The 22,887-nt window shown below is 46.3% G+C and overlaps 7 protein-coding genes across 7 annotated transcripts; 5 read left to right on the top strand and 2 right to left on the bottom strand.

The window, feature by feature from the left end:
* Window positions 1-1,426: 1,426 nt before the first annotated feature.
* RhiXN_07299 (carboxyphosphonoenolpyruvate phosphonomutase) lies at window positions 1,427-2,583 on the top strand (the record flags this gene model as incomplete). Its single annotated transcript, XM_043327115.1, has 4 exons — window positions 1,427-1,635; window positions 1,692-1,908; window positions 1,978-2,256; window positions 2,311-2,583. The coding sequence occupies 4 exons, from the start codon at window positions 1,427-1,429 to the stop codon at window positions 2,581-2,583; spliced, it is 978 nt and encodes a 325-aa protein (XP_043185587.1).
* Window positions 2,584-3,143: 560 nt separating this feature from the next.
* Window positions 3,144-5,036, top strand: RhiXN_07298 (transmembrane and coiled-coil 2 domain protein; the record flags this gene model as incomplete). The annotated part of the gene is made up of 5 exons (XM_043327114.1): window positions 3,144-3,379; window positions 3,436-3,746; window positions 3,804-3,994; window positions 4,042-4,334; window positions 4,397-5,036. 5 exons carry the CDS (start codon window positions 3,144-3,146, stop codon window positions 5,034-5,036), a joined length of 1,671 nt encoding a protein of 556 aa, XP_043185586.1.
* A 481-nt stretch (window positions 5,037-5,517) lies between these two features.
* RhiXN_07297 (transmembrane and coiled-coil 2 domain protein) lies at window positions 5,518-6,072 on the top strand (the record flags this gene model as incomplete). The annotated part of the gene is made up of 1 exon (XM_043327113.1): window positions 5,518-6,072. One exon carries the CDS (start codon window positions 5,518-5,520, stop codon window positions 6,070-6,072), a length of 555 nt encoding a protein of 184 aa, XP_043185585.1.
* A 1,627-nt stretch (window positions 6,073-7,699) lies between these two features.
* Window positions 7,700-9,658, top strand: RhiXN_07296 (Fungal specific transcription factor domain; the record flags this gene model as incomplete). Its single annotated transcript, XM_043327112.1, has 6 exons — window positions 7,700-7,832; window positions 7,904-8,326; window positions 8,379-8,671; window positions 8,720-9,226; window positions 9,275-9,400; window positions 9,458-9,658. The coding sequence occupies 6 exons, from the start codon at window positions 7,700-7,702 to the stop codon at window positions 9,656-9,658; spliced, it is 1,683 nt and encodes a 560-aa protein (XP_043185584.1).
* A 1,193-nt stretch (window positions 9,659-10,851) lies between these two features.
* On the bottom strand, window positions 10,852-14,511 carry RhiXN_07295 (alcohol dehydrogenase; the record flags this gene model as incomplete). Its single annotated transcript, XM_043327111.1, has 11 exons — window positions 10,852-11,054; window positions 11,113-11,363; window positions 11,416-11,531; window positions 11,587-11,606; window positions 11,665-11,773; window positions 13,313-13,606; window positions 13,675-13,784; window positions 13,843-14,093; window positions 14,145-14,260; window positions 14,316-14,335; window positions 14,394-14,511. 11 exons carry the CDS (start codon window positions 14,509-14,511, stop codon window positions 10,852-10,854), a joined length of 1,608 nt encoding a protein of 535 aa, XP_043185583.1.
* Window positions 14,512-14,735: 224 nt separating this feature from the next.
* Window positions 14,736-17,555, top strand: RhiXN_07294 (ubiquitin family protein; the record flags this gene model as incomplete). The annotated part of the gene is made up of 10 exons (XM_043327110.1): window positions 14,736-14,814; window positions 15,076-15,137; window positions 15,191-15,738; window positions 15,795-15,942; window positions 16,004-16,203; window positions 16,248-16,337; window positions 16,658-16,680; window positions 16,746-16,961; window positions 17,012-17,239; window positions 17,302-17,555. The coding sequence occupies 10 exons, from the start codon at window positions 14,736-14,738 to the stop codon at window positions 17,553-17,555; spliced, it is 1,848 nt and encodes a 615-aa protein (XP_043185582.1).
* Window positions 17,556-18,227: 672 nt separating this feature from the next.
* On the bottom strand, window positions 18,228-18,806 carry RhiXN_07293 (uncharacterized protein; the record flags this gene model as incomplete). The annotated part of the gene is made up of 1 exon (XM_043327109.1): window positions 18,228-18,806. One exon carries the CDS (start codon window positions 18,804-18,806, stop codon window positions 18,228-18,230), a length of 579 nt encoding a protein of 192 aa, XP_043185581.1.
* Between the last annotated feature and the right edge of the window lie 4,081 nt (window positions 18,807-22,887).

The raw sequence follows: 22,887 nt of genomic DNA, 5'->3' as shown, positions 1-22,887 counted from the left end.
GATTAACCAGCTTGAAAAAGGATCACACATGGTTCGGCGGTCGGAGGGAGGCCAAGTACATACCGTAGGATAGAATGAAAGCTCAAGAGCCATGTATCATACAAACTCAGCGCAAATATCTTGGCACATGCGTGGTATCCCGAATATCAATCGATAATTACTGAAATTGTGAGAAATTCCCAGCGCTTAAATGCCAAGACGGGTTATCCTTAGGTTGCAATGTGCCAAGTCTTGTCGAATTTGCCGTGTATTCCCCTGCAGAATCGACAATGCTATCCGGCCTCGGTCCGATCCACTCGCTTGGTGCGGAGTACGATAGTGCTCACCCTGCTACTGATCGACTGTGAAGGCTCTCGGAACCCACAATTTCCTGCACAACCAAAGTCTGGGTGCCAATTGATGTTCAATCATACCATCTTTCCGTTGCCTGCTATTGAAATGTGTAGCTACGTTACGGTGGTGTTGAGATACTACTCGTTGGTTGAGCGACGTTGAGTGTGCTCCCAATAGATCTCCTCAGCGATATTGGTAATCGCCTTTTTTGACCCCCTGTCGATCATTGTTCTCCATTACCGGACTGCGGGTACCTCCGGCTTGAGTCAATTTGATGCGTACTAAGCGCCGGGTGTGAAGCGCGGCGATGTCTCGTCAAATTATCTCCGAATTCCCTGTCGATAGCTTTGTACGTTATCCTCGCAGATGGTGTCACATTCGTTTATTGGGAGGCGATATCCCATTTGCGGGGTGGCTGCGGGGCATCAGACGTGTTACTCAACGTGGACACCCCAGGGGAGTTCGCGTTGTTGTTTGACATGCCATCCAAAGATTGTACCTCGACAGGTTTGCAGGTAAACATAACGTGGAACTGTTTCCTTTCTTAGCTTCCAAGTATTTGATATCTTATAATTCATTCCAACTTCGAATCCAATCACTTGGAAGTATTACTCAAGTTCGCATATTCTCGCTCCATAGCCGACCTCCACACCAATGGACTTCTGGAACCGATGCTGAGGAACACATCACCAACCGTTGGAATTACTGACATTTACTCCGCAGAGTAGATTCAAGTAAATCTCTCACGTCGCTCAGAATTTGTGCGCAACTCTATATTTGTTAGAATATCAACATAGTCCATGTGGTGTGCCACGGCTCCGAACTTGGCAGAATTCACGGGGAATATTCGAATCGCTTGGCTGGAGGCAATAGTGACTGTCGTGAGATTCGTACCATTACTGAAGACTTGGCTGAAGAACCGAGTCCAAGTTAGGATACCAAGCGGTTTGGTTGTCTCCGGCTTGGACAGGGTGGTAGGGAAAACGGTGTATATAACCGAGGGTAGTATTTTCTTTTCTAACAACATCACCTCTTCTATCTCTTCAGCTTCCAGCTCTTCGTTCTCAACCCAACACTTTCAAACTCATTCAACATGGTTGTCCAGCCCATCGAGACCTTCCAGCGCGAATACACCATCCCCGCTCACCTCCGCCACACCGCAGATGAGCCGCTTTCTTACAAGGCAAGCACTCGTCTCCGCCAGATGCTTGCTCGCCCTGGTATCGTTGTTGCCCCTGGTGTATGCGACGGTATCAGCGCCCGCTGCGCTCTTGAAGCTGGTTTCGACTGCCTCTACCAGAGGTGGGTGTTATATTTTATTCTAGTTATGAGATCTTAACTAACACTTTGGGCTACAGTGGAGCTGCTACTACCGCTGCCAAGCTTGGCATGCCCGATCTTGCTATTGCAACATTGCCTGACTTTGTTCAAAACGCCAGCATGATCACTGGTCTCAGCTACTCTACCCCGCTCATTGCCGACGCCGACACTGGCTTCGGCGGGCCTGCGATGGTAGCTCGCACAGTGCAAATGTACGACCGGGCCGGTGTGGCAGGTCTCCACATCGAAGATCAGGTATGCATATATGCGTTTAGTATCTACGTTATTTGACAGTACTGATGACATGATATTTAATATTACTAGGTTCAAACTAAGCGATGTGGCCATTTGCTTGGCAAGCAGGTCGTCTCCACCGAGGAGTTCGTGACCCGTATCCGTGCAGCTGTCCAGGCTCGCGACGCCATTCCGGGAAGCGACATTGTCATCATTGCCCGTACCGACTCTGCTCAGGTGCTCGGTATGGACGAGGCTATCCGCCGCTTGCAAGCAGCTGCCTCTGTCGGTGCTGATGTAGCGTTCATCGAGGGTGTGAAGACCAAGGAGCTGCTCGAAAAGACCGTGAAAGCTCTCCACCCCACTCCCGTAAGCTCCTATCCACTGGATCCAAATTAAACAAATACTGACCTCAGGCATCAGGTTCTTGTAAATGTCATTTCAGGTGGTCTGACCCCCTCATTCACTACTAAGGAGGCCGAGGAAATGGGTGCAAAGATCATCATCTTCTCCCTTGTGTCTTGTGTCGCAGCCGCCCACGGAATCCGTGAAGCAATGGCGCTCTTGAAGAAGACTGGAACCGACCACACCTCGGCCCGTGGAATGGACCCACGCAAGTTCTTCGAGGTTGTTGGCCTGGACGAGGTGATCGAGATTGATAGGCGTGCAGGTGGCACTGCTCTCAGCTCCATCTAAAAGCACTTGCATCCTTGCTCAGTCAGTGCATATTGACTTCGTATAGATTTAGCTGGTTGTGCCTTTACTGTAGTAGTATACTCTTCTTTGTGGTTCCTGACCGTTGTGTTTTTACGCTTTGTACACCTTGTACATTTTCCAATTAGATGTGTTCATTTCAACCATAATTTGTTGTGCTCGATCAACATTCGAACAAACAATCTCTAATACATAGCCGACCCGTCAATTATGTCATTCTAAGCGCCCAGCGGTGCGTTTGTTATTCCCCACTATGGGAGTCGAATCGTACATTTAGAATGAACACCGGATACTAAGCAAGGAGTCCAACCCCAAAAAGTGAGTCGAATTGAAGTGAAATCCACACTCAGACGGCGAGCTTTAGTTTCCCACTTGTCGCTTGACTTCCCTGACACGTCACTACGCACGTTGCTGTTTTGTTAGCGGTTACTCCTATCCCGAAGTCTGTATGTGTCCGAAATATCAAAATTAAAAGGTAGCGCTTACGATTTTGTGAAGCTGCCGTCACAGATACCAACTATATTGTTTGTCGTTGATCGACAATGCTGGTAAAGATAACCAATGGGGTGTCATTGTGCTCTGTGCTTCTAGGTCACTATACTTCTCTTGCTCTTGCACGTCAGGCGACGTCCTATGATTCAGCGACTCAGCATACCGCCATCACCACCACCGCTCCATCTTCACCATCAGCCAGTGTCCAACCAACCCAGCTTTTCTCACAGAACAACCCATTTCGGCTCATTGTCCCTCCTTCCGAGCCTGTGTGCTGCTTGATACCGTTACATCCTATTCAGCCTGACCCAGATCCAGCGGATGATCTACTCCCTTTTGAAGAGTGGAAGGCAAGGCACTGGCCTTGAGTTCTACGGAGATCAGAACTACAGATTATCATACGCCAACGGTTGTCGCACCTTTCTCTGAGGAGTCTACAGTGGCATCCGAGACGACCAGCACTATCCTGATTCCGGTCGTCGAAACTGTGGGAGAGGCCATTCCCGAGTTCTTTCCTATTGAAGGGCGTTTTAACTATGCTTCTGTGGACTGCACTGCTCGCGTGCATTCTGCAGGCAAGAGCATGAAATCCGCGTCTTCAATTTTATCCTCAAAAAAAGATAAATATATGTTGGCACCTTGCTCGGCAAAAAGTGAGTCGTTCTGCTTGTATTTTGGAGCCGACACTTATTTCGCTGCAACAACTCTAGATAAGCATATCGTCGTCGAGCTATGTGATGATATACGAGTGGATACAGTGCAACTGGCAAACTTCGAGTTCTTCTCCGGAGTGTTCAAGGATATCGCCATATATCTAGGGCGAACCAACAATCCACATTCACCAAAGTTAAATTGGGTCGGTGCAGGCGTATTTCGTGCCAAGAATGTCCGTGGTATACAGGTGCGTGCAAGTGCTTGACAAACAACACTTGTGTTGACCATTGATAGACATTTCGCCTTTACAACCTCCCAAATACATTTGATCGCTACATTCGGATTGAATTTCTCAGCCACTACGGCAAAGAATACTTTTGCCCAGTGAGCCTACTCCGCGTCTATGGGCTGACACAGATGGAGGATTGGAGGATAGAGGAATGGAAGCAAGAATGGCAAGCACGACGTCCCGCCGGACTTACAATATCTAGCGCAGATGAGGAAGATTCTCTGATATCACGCCCACCAACAGAAGAATCGACTCATCATAGGCATCAGAAAGGCGAGGGTATTTCGGTTGAGACATCGTATAGGACAGACCCAAGTGGTACGCCGACGCCAACTCCGCTTGTAACAAACGATACGACAGTATCATCCGGTTCGAATCTGCGAACCAACGACTCGGCCTTCGCAATTCCCGCAACTCGTCTGTGGATAGCCGTAACCCAGTGCACTCTAACATCACTGAGACTCTTAATTCGTCGTCCAATAGCGCAGAAGATCACAAACCAACTGCGACTGATTCGAATATGAAGAGTGGGAGTGTAAGGCCATCTAAATCTAAAACTCAAGAGTCGGCGTCTCCAACATCTCCTATGCTCAAAGCCACACAAATCGCCACACCAATACCATCGACTGGTGGGGAGTCTATATACCGCACTATTTGGAATCGTCTAGAAATGCTCGAGCGAGGTAGCACGCTTAGCTTGCGTTATGTCGAGGAGCAAAACCAATCGGTTCGACAAGCACTCCGTCGTCTCGAGGAGGAAGTGGGAAGATTGAGAGCACTTACCAATCGAGAACAACAAGAGTTGCAGCGTTCTATGAGAAGTGTCCAACAGAAGCAGATGGAAATGGAAAAACGATGGAACACACTTTTGGAGCAAGTGAATGCGTTGGCAGAAGAGGTATTGAGCATGTTTATTCTTCAGAACATCCAATTTGCTTATCTCAGCTTGGCTAGGTCGTTCTTGAAAAAAGACTTGGCATTGCGCAGTTATGTCTTTTGACTACAGTCCTTGTGTTTATGGCTCTTACACGTGGATCACGCGCCGAGACACATTTGCTGAGTGGTATGCGTCGACGTGTCGATAGCGGGCTTGGACTTGGGCGCGGGTTTTACCCAAGGTATCGTACACAGTCCAAGCCAAGCATAAGTGGGCGACCCTTTTCTTGGACGCGGCAGGACCGGCGTTCGAGTGGAGATATCTCGCATCAAGATCCAGGTCGGTGGGATTAACATCTTTTTGTTTGGTTACCCGCTTACAGCTACCTCGATCCTACAGGCGGGTCTCCGTTTACCCCCGTACACCCTGGACCGCCGCCCCAAACGTTTGGAACACCATAGGCAACGCCAGCAGAAGTCCATCAAGAACAGAGTCTCGATCGCCTAGTAAGCCTCCCACGAAAGGAGTTCGCTTTCCTCAAGGGGTACTACCGTTTCCGTCCTTGCGCCCAGCGATCGCAGGAGGCGTAAGAAGGAGCCAATCAATGTCCTTACCGAACGACCAATTGGTTATCTCCCCTAGCCTAGGCAAGCGTCCCGCTACAGGGATGAAGCGCTTGGCCCGAACAGCACATCTCCATGAGGTTGAGTTGGATACTCAACGAAGGCTGCGCATGCAGGAGGAGCCGGCCGAGAAAGATAACGATATTGACCACTCAAATCACGATACAGAGCCACTTGATGCGTCGTCAATGCTCGACAGTGCTCAATCCAATGATGCGAGTAGGACCAGCGACATTCGTCACCTTGTTAAACAACAAGGGGGCGCACCGGCCCGCAAAGTTCCCGCTGGTGTACTTGGCCGTCGTTTTGCGCCGACCCAGCCACAGTATCCAGACAACGGGACGGAATGGGAAGACACTGACGTGGATCTTGATGTGGAGGATCCTATGCAGGAAATAATTGTTGAAGAAAACATGCATGTTCCTCGTGTTCCTCGACTCGTCTCCCCTCCTACTCCTCGAACGTGGGGGGCTAGACGCAAGGCAAGGGGATTCTCCGTCGACACTGGGTCAGCAATTCGGATGCAATGCGCATAGTCAGATTCGTGATAGGCGGCTTGGGCACCAAAGTGGGTGATGCTATTGTATCATTATATGCTATCTTTTGATGAGAGCTTCGCTTTCTTGTTTTATTTGATCTTGTATGTAAATGGAACAATAAGAATGGGAGTGTGTTTATCCTTTCTGATCATGGTATGATGGTTGGGTTATCATTCTTATTGACGTAGATACAATGGGAGTTACTTCAAATTCCGGAAACGACCTTGAAAACTACCAATATATGAACACATACATTATAGTCTACCTGTGTCTGCTAAGGCATATACGTTAGCACTCTCTTAGCCCCCCTCCCTCCTCAAATCTCCGCTATTGATTGGTCGCTCCATGAAATGCTGCGTTTCCTTTTTAGAAATGCTATTTATTTCCAGTACTTCTGAGCCTTCATGAGCAAAATCGAATTTTGCTGACATGCGCGAATGTAAGTTGAAAAGAGGCCTGGCTAGCTATGGTTCGCTCTAAGTGCTCATGTTACGACAATTAGGCTGCCGGGACATCTCATTCATTTATTTTCTGTATTTTGGGGCTCGGGCTAATGGTAAGTAATGTGCCATTCAAAGCCAAGACCAATGTTAACTTCTTAATGTTGGAATATGGCCATGGTACACATTAAAGACCTGAGCGAATATACACTCCATGAGATCCGGTGTTGATAGTAGCGATTTGGCCAAACAAAAGTTGCGAAAGGACATGAAGCCAATAGTTTCAAAATAGGTCGCAGACACGTACGGTTGCGATGATGTAGCAAGAACATTGAGTCATTCAACTGGAATTAGTTGGAATGGAAGTAGCCGCATCCATTCAACACCATGAAATTCTGTTCCCGACCCCGCAACCTCATGTTACTATAAGCTCACTTCATCATGGACAGATATCACATGGTTGCTTTGATCACCAGTCGTGGTACCAGCTGCAAGGTTGAGCGCGGGCTTTAGTGGTCTGGCCCTTTTGTCTCATATCACATCGCTTAATGCATGCTATCCACAGCCGACCTCTCGAAATTTCTCGTCTGTTCTGGCTTCAGCCATATTTCATTCTATCTTCTATTATCAGCTATACTGCACCATATAGAACTTTACCTCAAAACGCCTTAGAATGTTTAAATTTTTCAGCTTGCTAATGTATGCCAGCCTGCTGAACTTCATGAGATGTGCTTGTTCTTCAGCCACATAAACAATGCTAATTTACACGGTTCCACGTTCTCATATGGATTGTACAATATACGCGTGATTGACAACCTCCGATGTCACAGCACAGCAACCGTGCAGAGACGCATTTCCAAAGTGAAGACAGTAATTAGTCATGTGACTCGGCGACAACTGTAGCCGAGGACAACCGAGGAGCCAGCATGCAAACAATCATCCTGACCAGTGTTTATATATCGATTTCATGCTTTATCCAAGCTCTATAAGTCGTGAAATTGATCGAGATGGGTGAGGTCCGGCCCTCAATACCACGTTTGTCCAAATTTTGACCTTGACACAGCCAGGATAGACAACGTAGGCACCAGTCCCCGAGTTATTCTGCTTGCGAGACGTATCAGAGCACAGAGGCGTCTACCGAACACCGAACACAAGTTACCCACAGTCGTACTACATCCTCGAGTATGCATACCAAATTAACCGGGATGAGTAACAATGCAATCGTGACCACAAAATACCTACTGTCCTCGTTGAACAATGTAGTTGAAGAATTGAGTGTTGGCCCACAACATCGTTCATTTGTCTCTACCGATCCAGGTAAGCTTCGATCATACCGTTCTCTATCTTCTCTATGATCGTGTTTCCACCCTTCTTAATTTCCTTTTTAGAGAAATCTATTACCACTCTGAGCATAGGATTCGATGAGAGGGAAGAAGAACTTCCTCAGAGGTCACCCTCACTTAGCATGTGCGGCACGCAAGACCCAAGCAACATACAGGAACTGGCGGAAACAAACTCCCATAATCGAAAACCCCATTCAATGACACCAGGTCAAGCAAGTCTTTTTGATGCCTTGCTTAGTCTCGCAAAACAAGACGAAGATCACGATTCCTCGACTGTGCCTTCCCATACAGTTACTCAAACAAATCTAGCGTGTTCTCCCATCGAGTCAAAACCAGATAAACATGGCAACGAATGCAGTGTTTCCGGAAATTCCAAAGCTTCGGACGATGTGAATAATAATTTCACAAGGATGATATCCTTGGATCGGAATGTTGAAAGCAACACGTTGCCATTTATCCTAAATGCGTGTGAGTGTTTTAATTTGCAAGCAATCTAATATGCTCTGAACCAGTTGCGTAGACGCATTTTGGGCTACACAAATGATGTTCGATCCCCTTCGGGTTATCCAGATAGGGCGTACATATGTCTTTCGTCAATATGAAGCCTCAGAATCGGCGAGATGGAAGTTGAAGCTAGTCTCAGATTTCACGTGGGCTGCTGGGAGTAGCACCATATATGATCTTGATGACCTACCGAGTTTTACCGTCTTCCAGACTCACATGTGTCAGCAATTCCTGGCAGCCACTACTAACTATTCACGCGGAACCCTGGATCAACCCACTGCTGCTGACATATTTATCTTCGGGCACGAGGTATGACCCAGTTTACCACCGCGTATAGGGGCTTAAACACTTCAGTAGCTCTTTTCAATGGCGTTCAAATACTTGCCACTATCGAATATCCTATCGCTCATGCAACTCAGTGCTCCCATCTTTCGTCGTGCATGCCCGGGCCCCCAAGATGAGTTTGTGCACCTGCCGAGCTTATTACTTCAAAGTAATCTATCGCTCCGATACTTTGCCACATTCGACATTTTGATGAGCGTCATCATGAATCGCCCCATGTTCTTCCGATACGACGTTGCATTCACACAAGATGTACCCGAATCCAAAATGCACATTCAGGATTACCTTGGGATGCAATGGTTTTATGGCGTCCCCGATAGATTGGTAATAACCCTGGCTCGAATGAATGCTCTACGAGAAGACTGTGGTGATTGCGTTGATACAGCAACAATCCGAGAGCTGGAATTGGAGATTGCGGGCTTCCGACCCGTACTGGGGCTATCAGAGGAGCCATCGTTGCTAGTGAGCAGGCTTGTCGTACAGGAATGTTGGCGCCAGGCCGCATACATTTACTTATACATGGTGGGTGTGGTTGCTACCTCGCCTATTCGTAACTAACATACAGGACAGGGTCTATGTGGAGCAGAATCTATCGATTCTAGAGTCAGGCTTGCACAAGCGAGGTTTATGGAACTCTTCCGGGGAGTAAAGCCGGGGAGGAACCCCGATGTGTTTTTGATTCTTCCAATCATCATGGTATGTCCGATACCCATTCGTATTTTTATGAAGTCTTTATCTCACAAACCACCACAGTTAGGCGTAGCCACACACTCGGTAGAAGAACAAGACGCGATCCACCAACGTATGATGAATCAACCCGAGTGTTCGCGTCGGCCCACTTCAGGGAACGATATCATAAAAATACTGAACGAGATATGGTCGCGACCAAAACGTCTGGGTCCAGTGGTATGGCATGACCTTCGACTGGCATGCTTGCGTGTCGTTGGTATGTAATATTAGGTGGTATTTGGTTTCTTTCGTTGTGCCAGTGGTTCATAATTCCTTTTAAAATACATTATCAACTATGTGACCTTACTCTAACCACTTTTTACTCTACATGTACATGATAATTACCGAGTTGGTGCATGAATTCAAGGTACTACTCATCCTCTATTCCATAACAAGATCTCCTGTTTTCATAGTAGCGCATTTGATCGAGCGAAAGATGTCTGTCTTTCATTCAAACCATTCCCCTGGGAGGGTGGTATTGAATTGACCATACTGGTGCGAGTCTTCCAGGACCTTAATGTTACAAGCAACTGGTCGTCTGTTTGACCTGGGACTCAATACTAATTTAGTCCTCCAGTATATCTTATATTAGTGCCCGCTTGAACGTTAACAAGGTTGATCGATGGGATTGGTGCTTAATGTTCTGGTTACTTGGCAGCAGATAAGCTCAACGCAAGTGTTTTGGGCATCTGGTTATTCGCCATGGCACCTACATTGTTGCCCTGATTATTGGAAAGCTTTCGGTTTCGAAGTCTAGTCAAAACCATTATAGTATCTGAGAAAATTTGGTAGCAACTCAGGCCTCTGATGTCGAATCGTGATAGATAAAACTCAAGCATCTGCGGTATACCGAAGACAGCACTAGAGAATCGTAGCTATGTCACTTGATTCGCGCACGCCACCCCGACCTATGGGAATATAGTACGCTTGGTTGAGCTGACAATCTCTCCAACACTCAGCTACTAATAACCCAAATGATGAGCCATATCTTTCTAATTAACTGACAGCCTTAAGCTAAAGCGTCCTAATGTACCTCTTGCTATACTATCGGACAGTTAAACTCGCTTGGATTGAAGACCATTCTATAAGTACAAGTAGTTTCCTCTCGCGCTTACTCTTGAGGGTGGATTATGATCTTCACACCGCTCACACCCTTGCGCGAAAGATCCAAGCTTCCGGTAGCGCAGCCAGACCTCCCTTTACGACTTGTACCCGGTTAGGCACAAGCTTCTCATCTTTGATCCACTGACCAACGGTTTGCCAGAATTGGACGCTTAGGTCCCTGAAATGATGAGGGACACCATACACGGCGTGTACAGTGACCTTGTCTCCACGGTTCTTCTCCTTGACTGAGTCAGCGAGCGGGAGTACGATCGAAAGGTGTGCGCCTGGTGCAAGAGAGGGAGTAGTCAAGATATCTAATGCAAATGATTGGTCGAATCTGTGGAGATCGCGTCTAGAACGAGAGCGACGGGCATAGAAAAAGAAGATTGGATAGTCTTTGCATCCACGTCGCGACCAAACACATGGGTCGCTCCAAGCGACTTGAGGAAGTCATTGTGTTGGGCCGACGCAGTCGTAACAATAGGCGAGAAGCCAGCGATGCGAGCAAGTTGAATAGCTTGATCAAGCCCATGCCGGTAAGTAGTGCGAAGTAGATGTTCCGCAAGATCACCCACCAAATTGACCAACAGATGAACTTCCTCCTAGAACCAGAACACCCTTCCCGTTGGCAGTGGGACCATTCACTGGCACATCAACGCCAGTCTTCTGGAAGAGGCCAAAAAACTCAGCAATAGTACCAACTGGGATGGTCGATGCCTGGTCGTCGGTGATGTTATCTGGGATCTTAGAAATGAGATCAGTCTCAACAATGGTTTTCTCTTGAAACGTTGTTTCATTGCTGCTACGGTAAATCCCTTCGAAAAAACTACATATTGACATCAGATAACAGGTTGAGAGTCGTAAAATATGAGACTCACACTCTATCTCCAACCTTGAAGTCAGTCACCTCCGGACCAATTACTTCAACGACTCCAGCTCCATCGATCCCCAGAACAGCGGGGAAGTCTTCTATAAGGGCGCCATAGTCAACGATCTGCATAACCAATGATTAAACACGGATGGATTGAGCAGAACAAACATGTGCTAACCTTCCAGTCGGCAGGATTGACTAAGAAAGTGTTCGTTCAGTCAGAGAAATATATATGTGCATCAGAGTAAGGGCTTACTCGCAGCAGCAGTGACCTTGACAAGAGCTTGGTTCTTTTGCAGAATAGGAGTGGGGCGAGTCTTTACTTCAAGTTTACCGTGCTTCTCAAGAAGGAGAGATGCCTTGTGCTGAGCCATAGTATCAGAAAATGAGTTTCAATAAGAGCTATTGAGATCAAGGGCTTGAATCGTTGAAGTATGTGCGGGTTCAAGGTACTTAAATACCATCTGCTTTTGATTTTGGAGCACTGTTAGGTTTCATATGTCACGTCATGTAGTTTGGAATGAATATACAGTAGGAGCGCGATACGCATACAGCAAGTTGCAAACCGGCCAACGCGGGTGTTTGGCTTGATCAGCAAACTATCAATCTACCGCGCTAACTGATCCAATACTCATTTGTTAGACGTAAATTAGGTACAATTTGTCTCATCTGAAATTAGCCCAGCTTCAACCCGCGTTGAATGCTTATAGTTCCACATCAAGCCTAAGACAGCGCAAAAATGACCAAGCAAAGGACAAAACACAGTAAAACATAGAACTCAGTGGCATTTGACAAAGACAACAGACAATGAGGCAAATAGTATGGTTTGATTCAAGGGCAACACCCGAATTGATGGTTGATAATGGATGCTCATCAATGAAACAAATTAACCAGTATAGCCGTCCTGCAAAGGGAACACACAGAGTGGTACGTTAGGGTATTCAAGTACATAGGAGCTTTCATCAGGAGCAAGGAGGCAGTTCTTTTGTCTCTTTAAAGAGGAAAAAGACCCAAAAGAGAGATCCTTCAACCAAATTTGCTGATATATCTTTTTGCTCTTTAAAGAACCAAAGAGAAAGATAGAAACACAGATTTTACAATAAGCAGTGGAAAAGATCACAAAAGAGACAAAGGAAAAAATAGAACCTCTGTCTCAACTAAAAAAGTGACCCCCCCCCCTTGGACACCAACTGAGTTCGAGTGCATACAAACACTCATCTAATCCAAGATGCAATCCCTTGCTAACTGGACCGTAATTTTACATCTTGCCTTAGGACATCAAGTCTATTTTGGCCAACATGACAAAATGGCGCAGAGCCTTCTATATCGGTATTTTGACTGCACTACATGGCCTCCGTCCTGTTGGCTTCCTGCGTTGGGTTGTAAATTACTGAAATATGCAAAGAGAGTGATACTATACTGAGTACTCAAGCTTATGAGTATCTGATTTTAAGAGTATGAATACCAGTAAGTCAACATGAGTAGCTAGCATACAGGAACCAGAGTGCCACCTTAAAACTGACGTCCAAATCCTGAGCCTCAACTCAAGGTCTCAACCCAGTCAAATTTAGGACAGTTGCCTCTGAGATATTTAAGCATGCAACAGGATTGCTTTTATGCTCATCTTCATGGTGCCTATGCATTCACCTGAATTTTAAGTATGGGTGTGTGATACCTTTGATGTATTTGTTTTTGGGTATGTCCGCAAGTTGAGCGCGCCAATTGCGGTCATTGTATTGTGGACTAGTATAATAAGTAGTCTTAAGTTAAAACATCCCCAATCCACCCCTTGCTATGCTATTAGGCAATTGAGTTTGCTTATATTTAACGCTATTATACAGGTACAAGTAGTTGCCTTCTTGCCCTTACTCTTGAGGGTGGATTACGATCTTCACACCGCTCACACCCTTGCGCGAAAGATCTATAGCTTCCGGTACCGCGGCAAGACCTCCCTTTACGACTTGTACCCGGTTAGGCACAAATTTCTCATCTTTGATCCACTGACCAACAGTTTGCCAGAATGGTACGCTTAGGTCCCTGAACTGATGGGAGCTACCAAAGATGTTATGTACGGTGATTTTGTCTCCAGAATTTTTCTCTTTGACCGAGTCATCGGGCGGGAGCACAGTAGCAAGATGGGCGCCCTGCACGGGCGAGGGGGTAGTCAAGACCTTGAAACCAAGCTCCTGAGTCGAAGCCTGGGAGATTGAGTCCAGAACGAGAGCGACGGGCATAGAAAAAAAGATTGGATAGTCTTTGCATCCACGTCGCGACCAAACACATGGGTCGCTCCAAGCGACTTGAGGAAGTCATTGTGTTGGGCCGACGCAGTCGTAACAATAGGCGAGAAGCCAGCGATGCGAGCAAGTTGAATAGCTTGATCAAGCCCATGCCGGTAAGTAGTGCGAAGTAGATGTTCCGCAAGATCACCCACCAAATTGACCAACAGATGAACTTCCTCCTAGAACCAGAACACCCTTCCCGTTGGCAGTGGGACCATTCACTGGCACATCAACGCCAGTCTTCTGGAAGAGACCAACTAGCGCAGTAAGAGCAGCGAGTGGGATGGTCGATGCCTGGTCGTCGGTGATGTTGTCTGGGATCTTAGAAATAATATCGGTCTGGACAATCGCTTTCTCTTGGAACGTTGTTTCGTCATCATGACCGTATGCTCCCTGGAAAAAACTATTCAGAAACATCAGATAGGCAACAAATACTGTAAACTGCGAAACTAACACTCTATCTCCGACATCAAAGTCAGTCACCTCCGGACCAACTGCTTCAACGACCCCAGCTCCATCGGAGCCCAGAACGGCGGGGAATTTTTCTACAAAGATACCGTAGTCGATGATCTACAAAATTGTTAATTAAATACGGACAGATCGAGTAGAATAAACGTGCACTGACCTTCCAATCGACAGGGTTGACTAAGACAGTGTTCGTTCAGTCAGAGAAATATATATGCGCATTAAAGTAATAACTTACTCGCAGCAGCAGTGACCTTGACAAGAGCTTGGTTCTTTTGTGGGGTAGGAGTGGGGCGAGTCTTTACTTCAAGTTTGCCGTGCTTCTCGAGAAGAAGGGATGCCTTGTGCTCAGCCATGATATCAGAAAATGAGATTCAATAGGTCTATCGGGGTTGAAATTTGGGACAATCGAGCTGTGTGCGATCTTTGAGGTACTTAAATATCCCCTGTTCTCGGTTTCGGAGTTCTATTAGGTTCTACAGGTCACGCCATATGCTCTGGAATGAATGTAATACAGGGCAGCTCGCATAAATCAGTCAGCATGAGCCTTTGACTTAATCATCGGATCGGGCAAAAGCTCATGGATGCCCGCGCTGAATGTATTTGTCTGTCGGCGCCGAAATGGTACTGGAAAGTTTCAGGCTGTCCCGTGACTTATGGTCTGTCGCTCGGCGCCTTTTCTCGGATGTCGGCCCGAGGTATTTACACCGTCGTTGAAATTGGGACTGTATCGACTGACGTACTAACCTATATAAAATAGCTAACGCATTGAAGAAACCCCAGTTTCTTCATTACCCCTTCGGCCCATCAATACTCTGTTGACCTACAAAAATGGCCCCAACCAAAGTTCTCATCTGTGGCATGTACTAATAATAGCTCGCGTATGCAACTAGTCTAATGCGTCTGACTATTGCCTGTAGGAGACCTCGTCTGGGCGAATGAGGATGCCAAACAGATGATTGGACCTCTTGCCGAGATTATTGTAAGTAAATTATCAGCCAGTATCCATATCACGATCCACTTATCCGATTACAGCCTATGAAATCTAAATCCCGCGCTCAATTCTATGAGGAACTATCGACCACCTACGCTAATATCACTGGTATCTACCGACATAACACCTCGGCAGATTTCATTGGCATTTTTGACAAGGAACTGATCGAGAAACTACCTTCATCTGTCAAATGGATCGCGCATAATGGCGCCGGATATGATCAAATTGATGTCGCTGTCTGCAAAGCTCGCGGGATAGGCGTAAGCAACACCCCCGGAGCAGTTGATGACGGGACGGCAACGACTGCGCTGTATCTCCTCATCTCTGCCTGCCGCCAATTCTCTATCGCGGAACGTAACGTACGAGAAGGGAAATGGAAGGGGGGGCTCGCACCGGCTCATGATCCGAGCGCATTGACGCTTGGTATCCTTGGTATGGGTGGAATCGGTGGACACTTTGCGAAATTGGCGAGGGCATTCCCTATGAAACGGATCTTGTACCACTCGCGAAACCCAGTGAAGGACGCACCTGAATGGGCGGAGTACTATCCGGACAAGGAGAAGATGTTGGCGGAGATTGACGTTCTCAGGTAACTTGATGTGTGTAGTTGACACCTGGAAAGCACACTAATCGGGTATCGGATAGTGTCCACGTACCATTAAACGAGAAGACCGTCCATCTCGTAGATGAAAAGGCTATTCGTGCGATGAAGAAGGGTTCCATAATCATCAACACAGCTCGAGGAAAAGTCATCGATGAGGAGGCGCTCATCCATGCAATTGAGGATGGGCATGTAAGCGATGCATACTACTGGTAGAAGATATGTATGACGCTGATTCGATTGCTATTGATAGCTCTACGCTGCTGGTCTTGACGTCTATCCGAACGAGCCTCAAGTAAATCCCAAATTGTTTACATTCCGCAACGTTACTCTACTCCCTCATATGGGCACAGAGACACAGGAATCGCAGCACGGTATGGAGGTCCGAGCGCTTGGAAACTTGAAGGATTTCCTCGAGGGTAGACCCGTGAAGGATACCGTTTGGGAGCTGAGGTGAACGCTGTTTCAATACATACAGAATATTATTTTGAATAAAGCACGAGTAAGATGCCCTACACGGTCACGTCTGTGGTCTGGATAGACGCTATCTCGATATATGTGGGCCATGCCTCTTTAGAAGATGTTGTGTATGTGGCAGGTAAATTGAAAATGAATCTAAATAGGGAGAGATCATACAGCTGTGTGTGAATTGGTACGAGCGTAGTGACAGACATACTAAGAAGAAAACACTATGCGACGATGTATGCGGTTGGTTGTGCGAACGACGACCTGGCCGCATATGTTACAACTTAGCCGTGGAACAACGGGAGGACGATGTGTAACTCCTAGCGCTTAGCGAAACCGTGGCGCGTCGTGACGCAAGCGCCAGTGGCCTAATAAAGTAGATACTCCCAGCTCCCCTTTTCCGTCCCTCACCACGACCTAGTCGTACTCACCTTGCTTTTAGTTCACTCCGACTACCTGAAATTCGTGAGTTTACACACGCTATTTATATTTATTTGAGAGCTATTGCTCATGATGTTTATGGTGACTAGCCACAACGATGCAGATCTTTGTAAAGACTTTGACTGGAAAGACCATCACCCTCGAGGTGGAGTCTTCGGACACTATTGACAACGTCAAGGCCAAAATCCAAGACAAGGAAGGCATTCCTCCTGACCAGCAGCGTCTCATCTTTGCGGGCAAACAGCTCGAAGATGGCCGCACTCTTTCCGACTATAACATCCAGAAAGAGTCCACTCTCCACCTTGGTATGATGATCACCCCTCTCTTTGTTCAAATTATGCTCATATTTTATCAGTCCTCCGTCTTCGTGGAGGCATGCAGATCTTTGTCAAGACATTGACTGGCAAGACCATCACACTCGAAGTCGAGTCGTCTGACACCATCGACAATGTCAAGGCGAAGATTCAAGACAAGGAAGGCATCCCTCCTGACCAACAGCGTCTAATTTTCGCCGGAAAGCAACTGGAAGACGGCCGTACTCTCTCTGACTATAATATCCAGAAGGAATCGACTCTTCATCTTGGTACGTTACTAATTTACAATCCTCATGACGCGTGGGGTCCTCATGCATGTGATTCTTTCTAGTGTTGCGTCTGCGTGGTGGTATGCAGATCTTCGTTAAGACCTTGACGGGAAAGACGATCACGCTCGAGGTTGAGTCTTCCGATACTATCGACAACGTCAAGGCAAAGATTCAGGATAAGGAAGGTATTCCCCCTGATCAACAGCGTCTCATTTTTGCAGGCAAGCAACTGGAAGACGGCCGTACCCTTTCAGATTACAATATCCAAAAGGAGTCGACACTTCACTTGGTGCTCCGTCTGCGTGGTGGATGCTAGATGCCTGGCTCTGTTTGTCTTTTCTCTTGTTCGATTTGTTTAGTCCACTACGATATTTGCACGCATCTTGATGCCAATTTAACTTCATGACATCGCCTTTCTCTTAGAGAAACGAACAAACAACAAAGGGCCTTTTCTTGACCACCCACCTAGTGCTACAGCACGTTTATCAGGAATAAGGGATGGTCTAAGCAATATCCCGCCAATCTAATGCTTCCTGCTACCTCACAGGAGTGCCAATAAGTTCGTATATATCTCTGCACTTGCTCCGGCCTTGAGAGACTGTCTGCCATTAGGCACTTACAGATACACGAACTCTCAACGACCCCTATAAAGCCGGAACACTTGGGATGAGGGTCACCACTGATATGTGTACCTTCGATCAAAGATTCAAGTTGGCACCAAACTGGAACCTTCATATGGATGAAGTGAAGCATGCCACAGAAGCCACATTAAGCAACATGCAGAGTTCAAGCGTCTGAACATGTGGTTTACGTGGCTACCATTTATTTTGAGCCACCAAGACATTTATCAGAGTCATCTAACAAAACGTTAACCAAAGCTCAAAGTAAATTCTAGAGATTCCAAGCTTCCACAGTCTTTGTTCCAACATAGTGACTAAACGACCTTCGTACGAGACAATACATCATAACATGCGCATAGTTCAAAACATTATTGCCATACCTGACCCGACTGAGTTAGAGTGGTATTATAATACACCCATTGAGTTCTCAACACATCGTGTAACCTAATTTCGTCAGCCTCATTAATCACCCCAGCTCGAACCAAGAAGTACATGTAGTTCAAGTAGAACTGGAACTCATTGCCAGTAGTGTGAGGCAATAGCATCGCTTGGGTAAACCCATCACGTAGATGAGCCATGAGCTCGTAGTGGAAGTAGTGTACCGGGCGGGGGTGCGTTTCGCCTTTGTCTTGAGTCTCAAATACGCTCTCTTCGACCTTGAACTCCGCTACGACACCTGAAGGCGGGGCCCCATCCGTGAGTTCAACACGTATGCCGGTGATTCTGCCGTCGTGATCGTCGGTAACCGGATCGAGCCAAAGGTATCTCCAGGCACCGTTTGTAACATTGGATTGGGCTATTACCATGAGCCAGATGTTTAATTGACCATGCGACTGGAGTGGGAGCGCATAGAATGTTACATGGCGAAAAGTCCAGTGGTCAATTCGCTCGTCAGCTCCGGCAGGGTAGAATGATGTGTCTGGAACGGATGTGAAGACCGAAAACATAAGGTGTCGACCTCTTGGAGATGGCTGCATTTAGTGAAGCGGGAAGTGAGAATAGTGAGAGTGGGAGAGTGAAGATTGGTTTATTCACTTTGGAGTTTCTACTGAGACGTTTTATACCCTCTAGCCACATATTTTCTTAAAATTGCGCGAGGCTGCCACAGAAATAGCTATCAACATCAAGATAGCAGAGGTTACTCAGCTGTAATGTTCAAACGCTATGGCCATATACTCGGAATTCTTGAGGAATAGCTGCCCGAGCTGAGATGAAATGGTGCCAGTAATCTGCATGACTCGCAACACTACCAATTCGGTAGCACGAGGTACGAGCTCGAAGGGTCTTTATTTCGATAACAACGTGTCACTTATTTCCTCGTAAAGAATATGTGCCTGTTTACAGCGGGAGCGCTATTTATTTGGGCACGAGTTCGGGAACGTACCGCCATTGCGCCGATCAAATAATGACATGTTTACGTGTACGCAATGCAAGGATGGATTTCTTTCCCGATGGCTATGCGTCTGATCGACTTGAGGACAGAATCTAGATTATAGATTGCGTACACATGCCTTCATCTAGCCACTATCGGATGACCATCCATCGTTTCAGCACGCGTACAGCCTGAACAGAAGACTCTCTGGAATACCCGGATCCAACTATATACGACAACGTAAGGTTGATTCTGTCAAAGATGCCAAAGAGCGGGAGGACAATACCTTCATATGATAATACCCATCATTATACTTATTGAACTTAAGTAGATAATTGTAATGTTTTATGACAAAGCGCATATATTGCTTACAAGCTCAAGGCTAACATTAGCGTTATGCCTAAAGAACTCGTTAAAATTAGCGCTACTCACTATGATGACCGCTATCTCCATCAGCCTGCCCGCTTCGATTTCATAAAAAATATGTACAGAAGTAGGCTGACCGATGGTTATCAATTTTTTAAAAGACCTCAATCCGAATATTTATTCTGGTTCACTCGCTTGCTAGTGAGATGCCGATGCAGTATTTGAGCTACTCGTCCCGCTCTACCTCAGCGAGTTGCATAGGCCACCTTGGGAAATAAAACTATAGGTTACGTCCGAAGCGTGGGAAGGATATATGTTCAGATGTAATGTGTGGGACAAACGTCCAAGCAGGGAATAATTGACTCCTATATATGGATGAGTGTAAAGATGGCACAATAATCCATAATAGAGTGAAGACAATAATTACCAGTAGTAATTTGCAATTCGGGATCGGGAACGCGTTTTGATCAATAGCCCACCAGAATGAGGTTTCGACACCATGGACCTATTGTCCTACCTCCCCGCATTTCTCCGCCCCACACCGATTTATTAGCGAATCGTCGATTGCCTGGCGGCCACGCAATTTCAATACCATTGTTCCCTGCTGGTCCCTTGGGGCAGCACGTCAAACTCACCGTCGGCAACAACTGACCTCCAGTAATATCGCTCATAGTAGGTCCGATGGCGTCCACGCTGCAACCAAGTTGCACGCTACTCTGAATCTTCCAGGATAATATTTAATTGGTCTCTGGGAGCGTGCTCTGGAACGAGTGTTATAACATCGGTCAGCGGATCATCAAAGGGACCATAGGCATTTCTGTCGATCATCGCTACTCGGATTACCAAATCAGGCTGCGACAATAGCATCTCGCACTGTGATCGCCCACATGGCTCACAATGCCTTCCCCCTCTCTTCAGTGTGGCCGTTGAGAACAAAAAGACGATATGGGCAGCTCAAGCTATAAAGTTGCTGAACAAGGGAATCCTCGTCTCCTCAGTAACCGGGCACTCTCGTCTGCGCATATTTACCTTACCAAACCTACTCATAACTACTCATACCTACCTAACAATGGACTCCGCTGCCGTCTACTCCTACTCCTACCCTACTGAGATCGAGCAACCCATTGACCAAGAGACCAGCAACGGAGGCGGAACCGGGTCTTACTGCGTTATTGCATGAAACGGTCGCAAGATCGCAAAAAAAAAAACATACCAACCTTATTCGTTCTTATTATTATTATTACTTTTGACTTTCTGGATACTTGTTGGTTCATGTCGAATTATGTACTCAACGAGTTGTACTGTGTTGTACTTTTACAGTTTTGGATGTTTTACACGCACACGAATGCGGAAATGGAATGTTGAATGAGACATTTGAAATGGATACAAACAAATGTTTGAAATCTTCCAATTGAGTGGTCAGGATTGAATGGGTCGCGATTCGTGGTCAATATGGCAGAGGAACTAGCGCACTGTACCAAAATATATAATCTCTGTGTTTGCCTTCAATAGTTACGCGTGCAATTGTGCATAATGATTCGAACACTATAACCTCAGTCTGACTGAGGACAATAGCCTAGATCAACCTGCTTACCAGTGTCACTACCGCATGGATCGTGCACCCTGAGTAAAGCAATCAATTCACACTGCTTCGACGCGTATTTCATCTATAGTAAATTTGCACCACGAAGTACGTGTGATTGCGCTAGCTCATAAACGTCATATACTGAAAGGTTGCCTAATCTCATCGCAGTCCACCCACCATCACTTTGCAGTATCAAAAGTGATCATCATCTAATTTCAGCAACCTCCCCTCACACAACAATAGCCATCATGTACTCTCATATTTGTATCTAGCGAATGAGCTCTGAACAATACGATATAAGAGCAAACGCGAGGTATATAACCCAACCTACGCAGAAGCAGATTTCTTTAGTAGTCCAGCTCTCCTGCACTTGTCTACTTGGGTTTGCATATACAGACTTATCTAAGGCATACCTATCACACCATGGATTCTTGTGCCACCTACACTTATAGCTACACCCTTGAGGCTGAGCAGCCCGTAGATCAAGAGACGTCGGGTGGATCTGGGTCAGGGTCGTACTGTGTGATCGCATAAGCTTGGACAGATACGCAACAAGCAATTCGTTCGTCTTCGTTCTTATTATTATTCACTTTTTTGGAGTGTACAATATGTATAGTTTATATGAGAGATATATGCGTGTCCACTATGATTATTACTCAATGTTGATCAATGGGAGCTTGCAACAGTAGGATCGCTTGGGATGATATACCCTACAGCCTGCATCTAATGACTGAGCAATGTAGGGATCGCATACTTATTCGAGCATATTGGCAGGGCTGTAATAGATAGGGGAAATCAAACCCAACAATATCAATACATCTACATACAACCACTATATTCACATTACGTAAACTCCAGACTGGCATGAGCCACAATCTTGACCCAATATTACTGGTCAACGATACGGCGCATTAATAAATAACGAAGACCTAATATCGGGCCCTATCTCTCGAGATGTACGCGACAAAAGATGATAATGCTATGAAATATCACAAGTATTTTAACTATTTAACAAGGGCCCCCTCACGTACGCACGTCAGTCGGGCCACCCGAGTCCCGAGTGACTTGAACATTATATTATCACACAGGCCTATGAGGGAGGATCTGCTGGTGATGTTATTGATCATTCAGGGCAGCCCACTCTAGGGTTGTATCACGAGGCATTGTAGGATTCGGACGATTGATGTTGTACCTGTTTCTATGATCCCTGAGGCGAGTCACTTTTCAATGGATATCTATTCCCTTTGATTTATCAGGGTATTTAATTGTTATAGTTCTTTGCACACTACTTGGGGGATTCCTTCGGGGAGGAGCCGGGGGGATGTGAACAAGGCATCATACCCTGCTTGGAAGATCTATCAACCTACCGACTCTACCCAATATGAACATCGTGACACTCTTATTATAACGGCATGGTGTATGAGATTTCTCTCTTTCCCGCATTAACCACTTGGACTTGGTCATACAGGAGAATAATCACGTCATAGCCTAGCTGTGGCTCCACCCCCCAAGCAATGGAGCACTTGTAGACCAAGTTATAAATATTGAAAACTGGACGTCATTTCTATAACTGGTAACGTTAGAGTACGTATTAGCACCATTTTTCCTAGTTGTGTTCTTGCCAAGGTAATTCTTGCAATTGGTTTTACAATCATGAGTATCCAACATCTGATACTAGTATATTATTAGCTCCTGTACCTTTACG

Source organism: Rhizoctonia solani, chromosome 13, assembly GCF_016906535.1.
Source record: "Rhizoctonia solani chromosome 13, complete sequence".
NCBI lineage: Eukaryota > Fungi > Basidiomycota > Agaricomycetes > Cantharellales > Ceratobasidiaceae > Rhizoctonia > Rhizoctonia solani.
The sequence above is the reverse complement of the archived record's forward strand: the minus strand, read 5'-3'. Positions and strand labels throughout refer to the sequence as shown.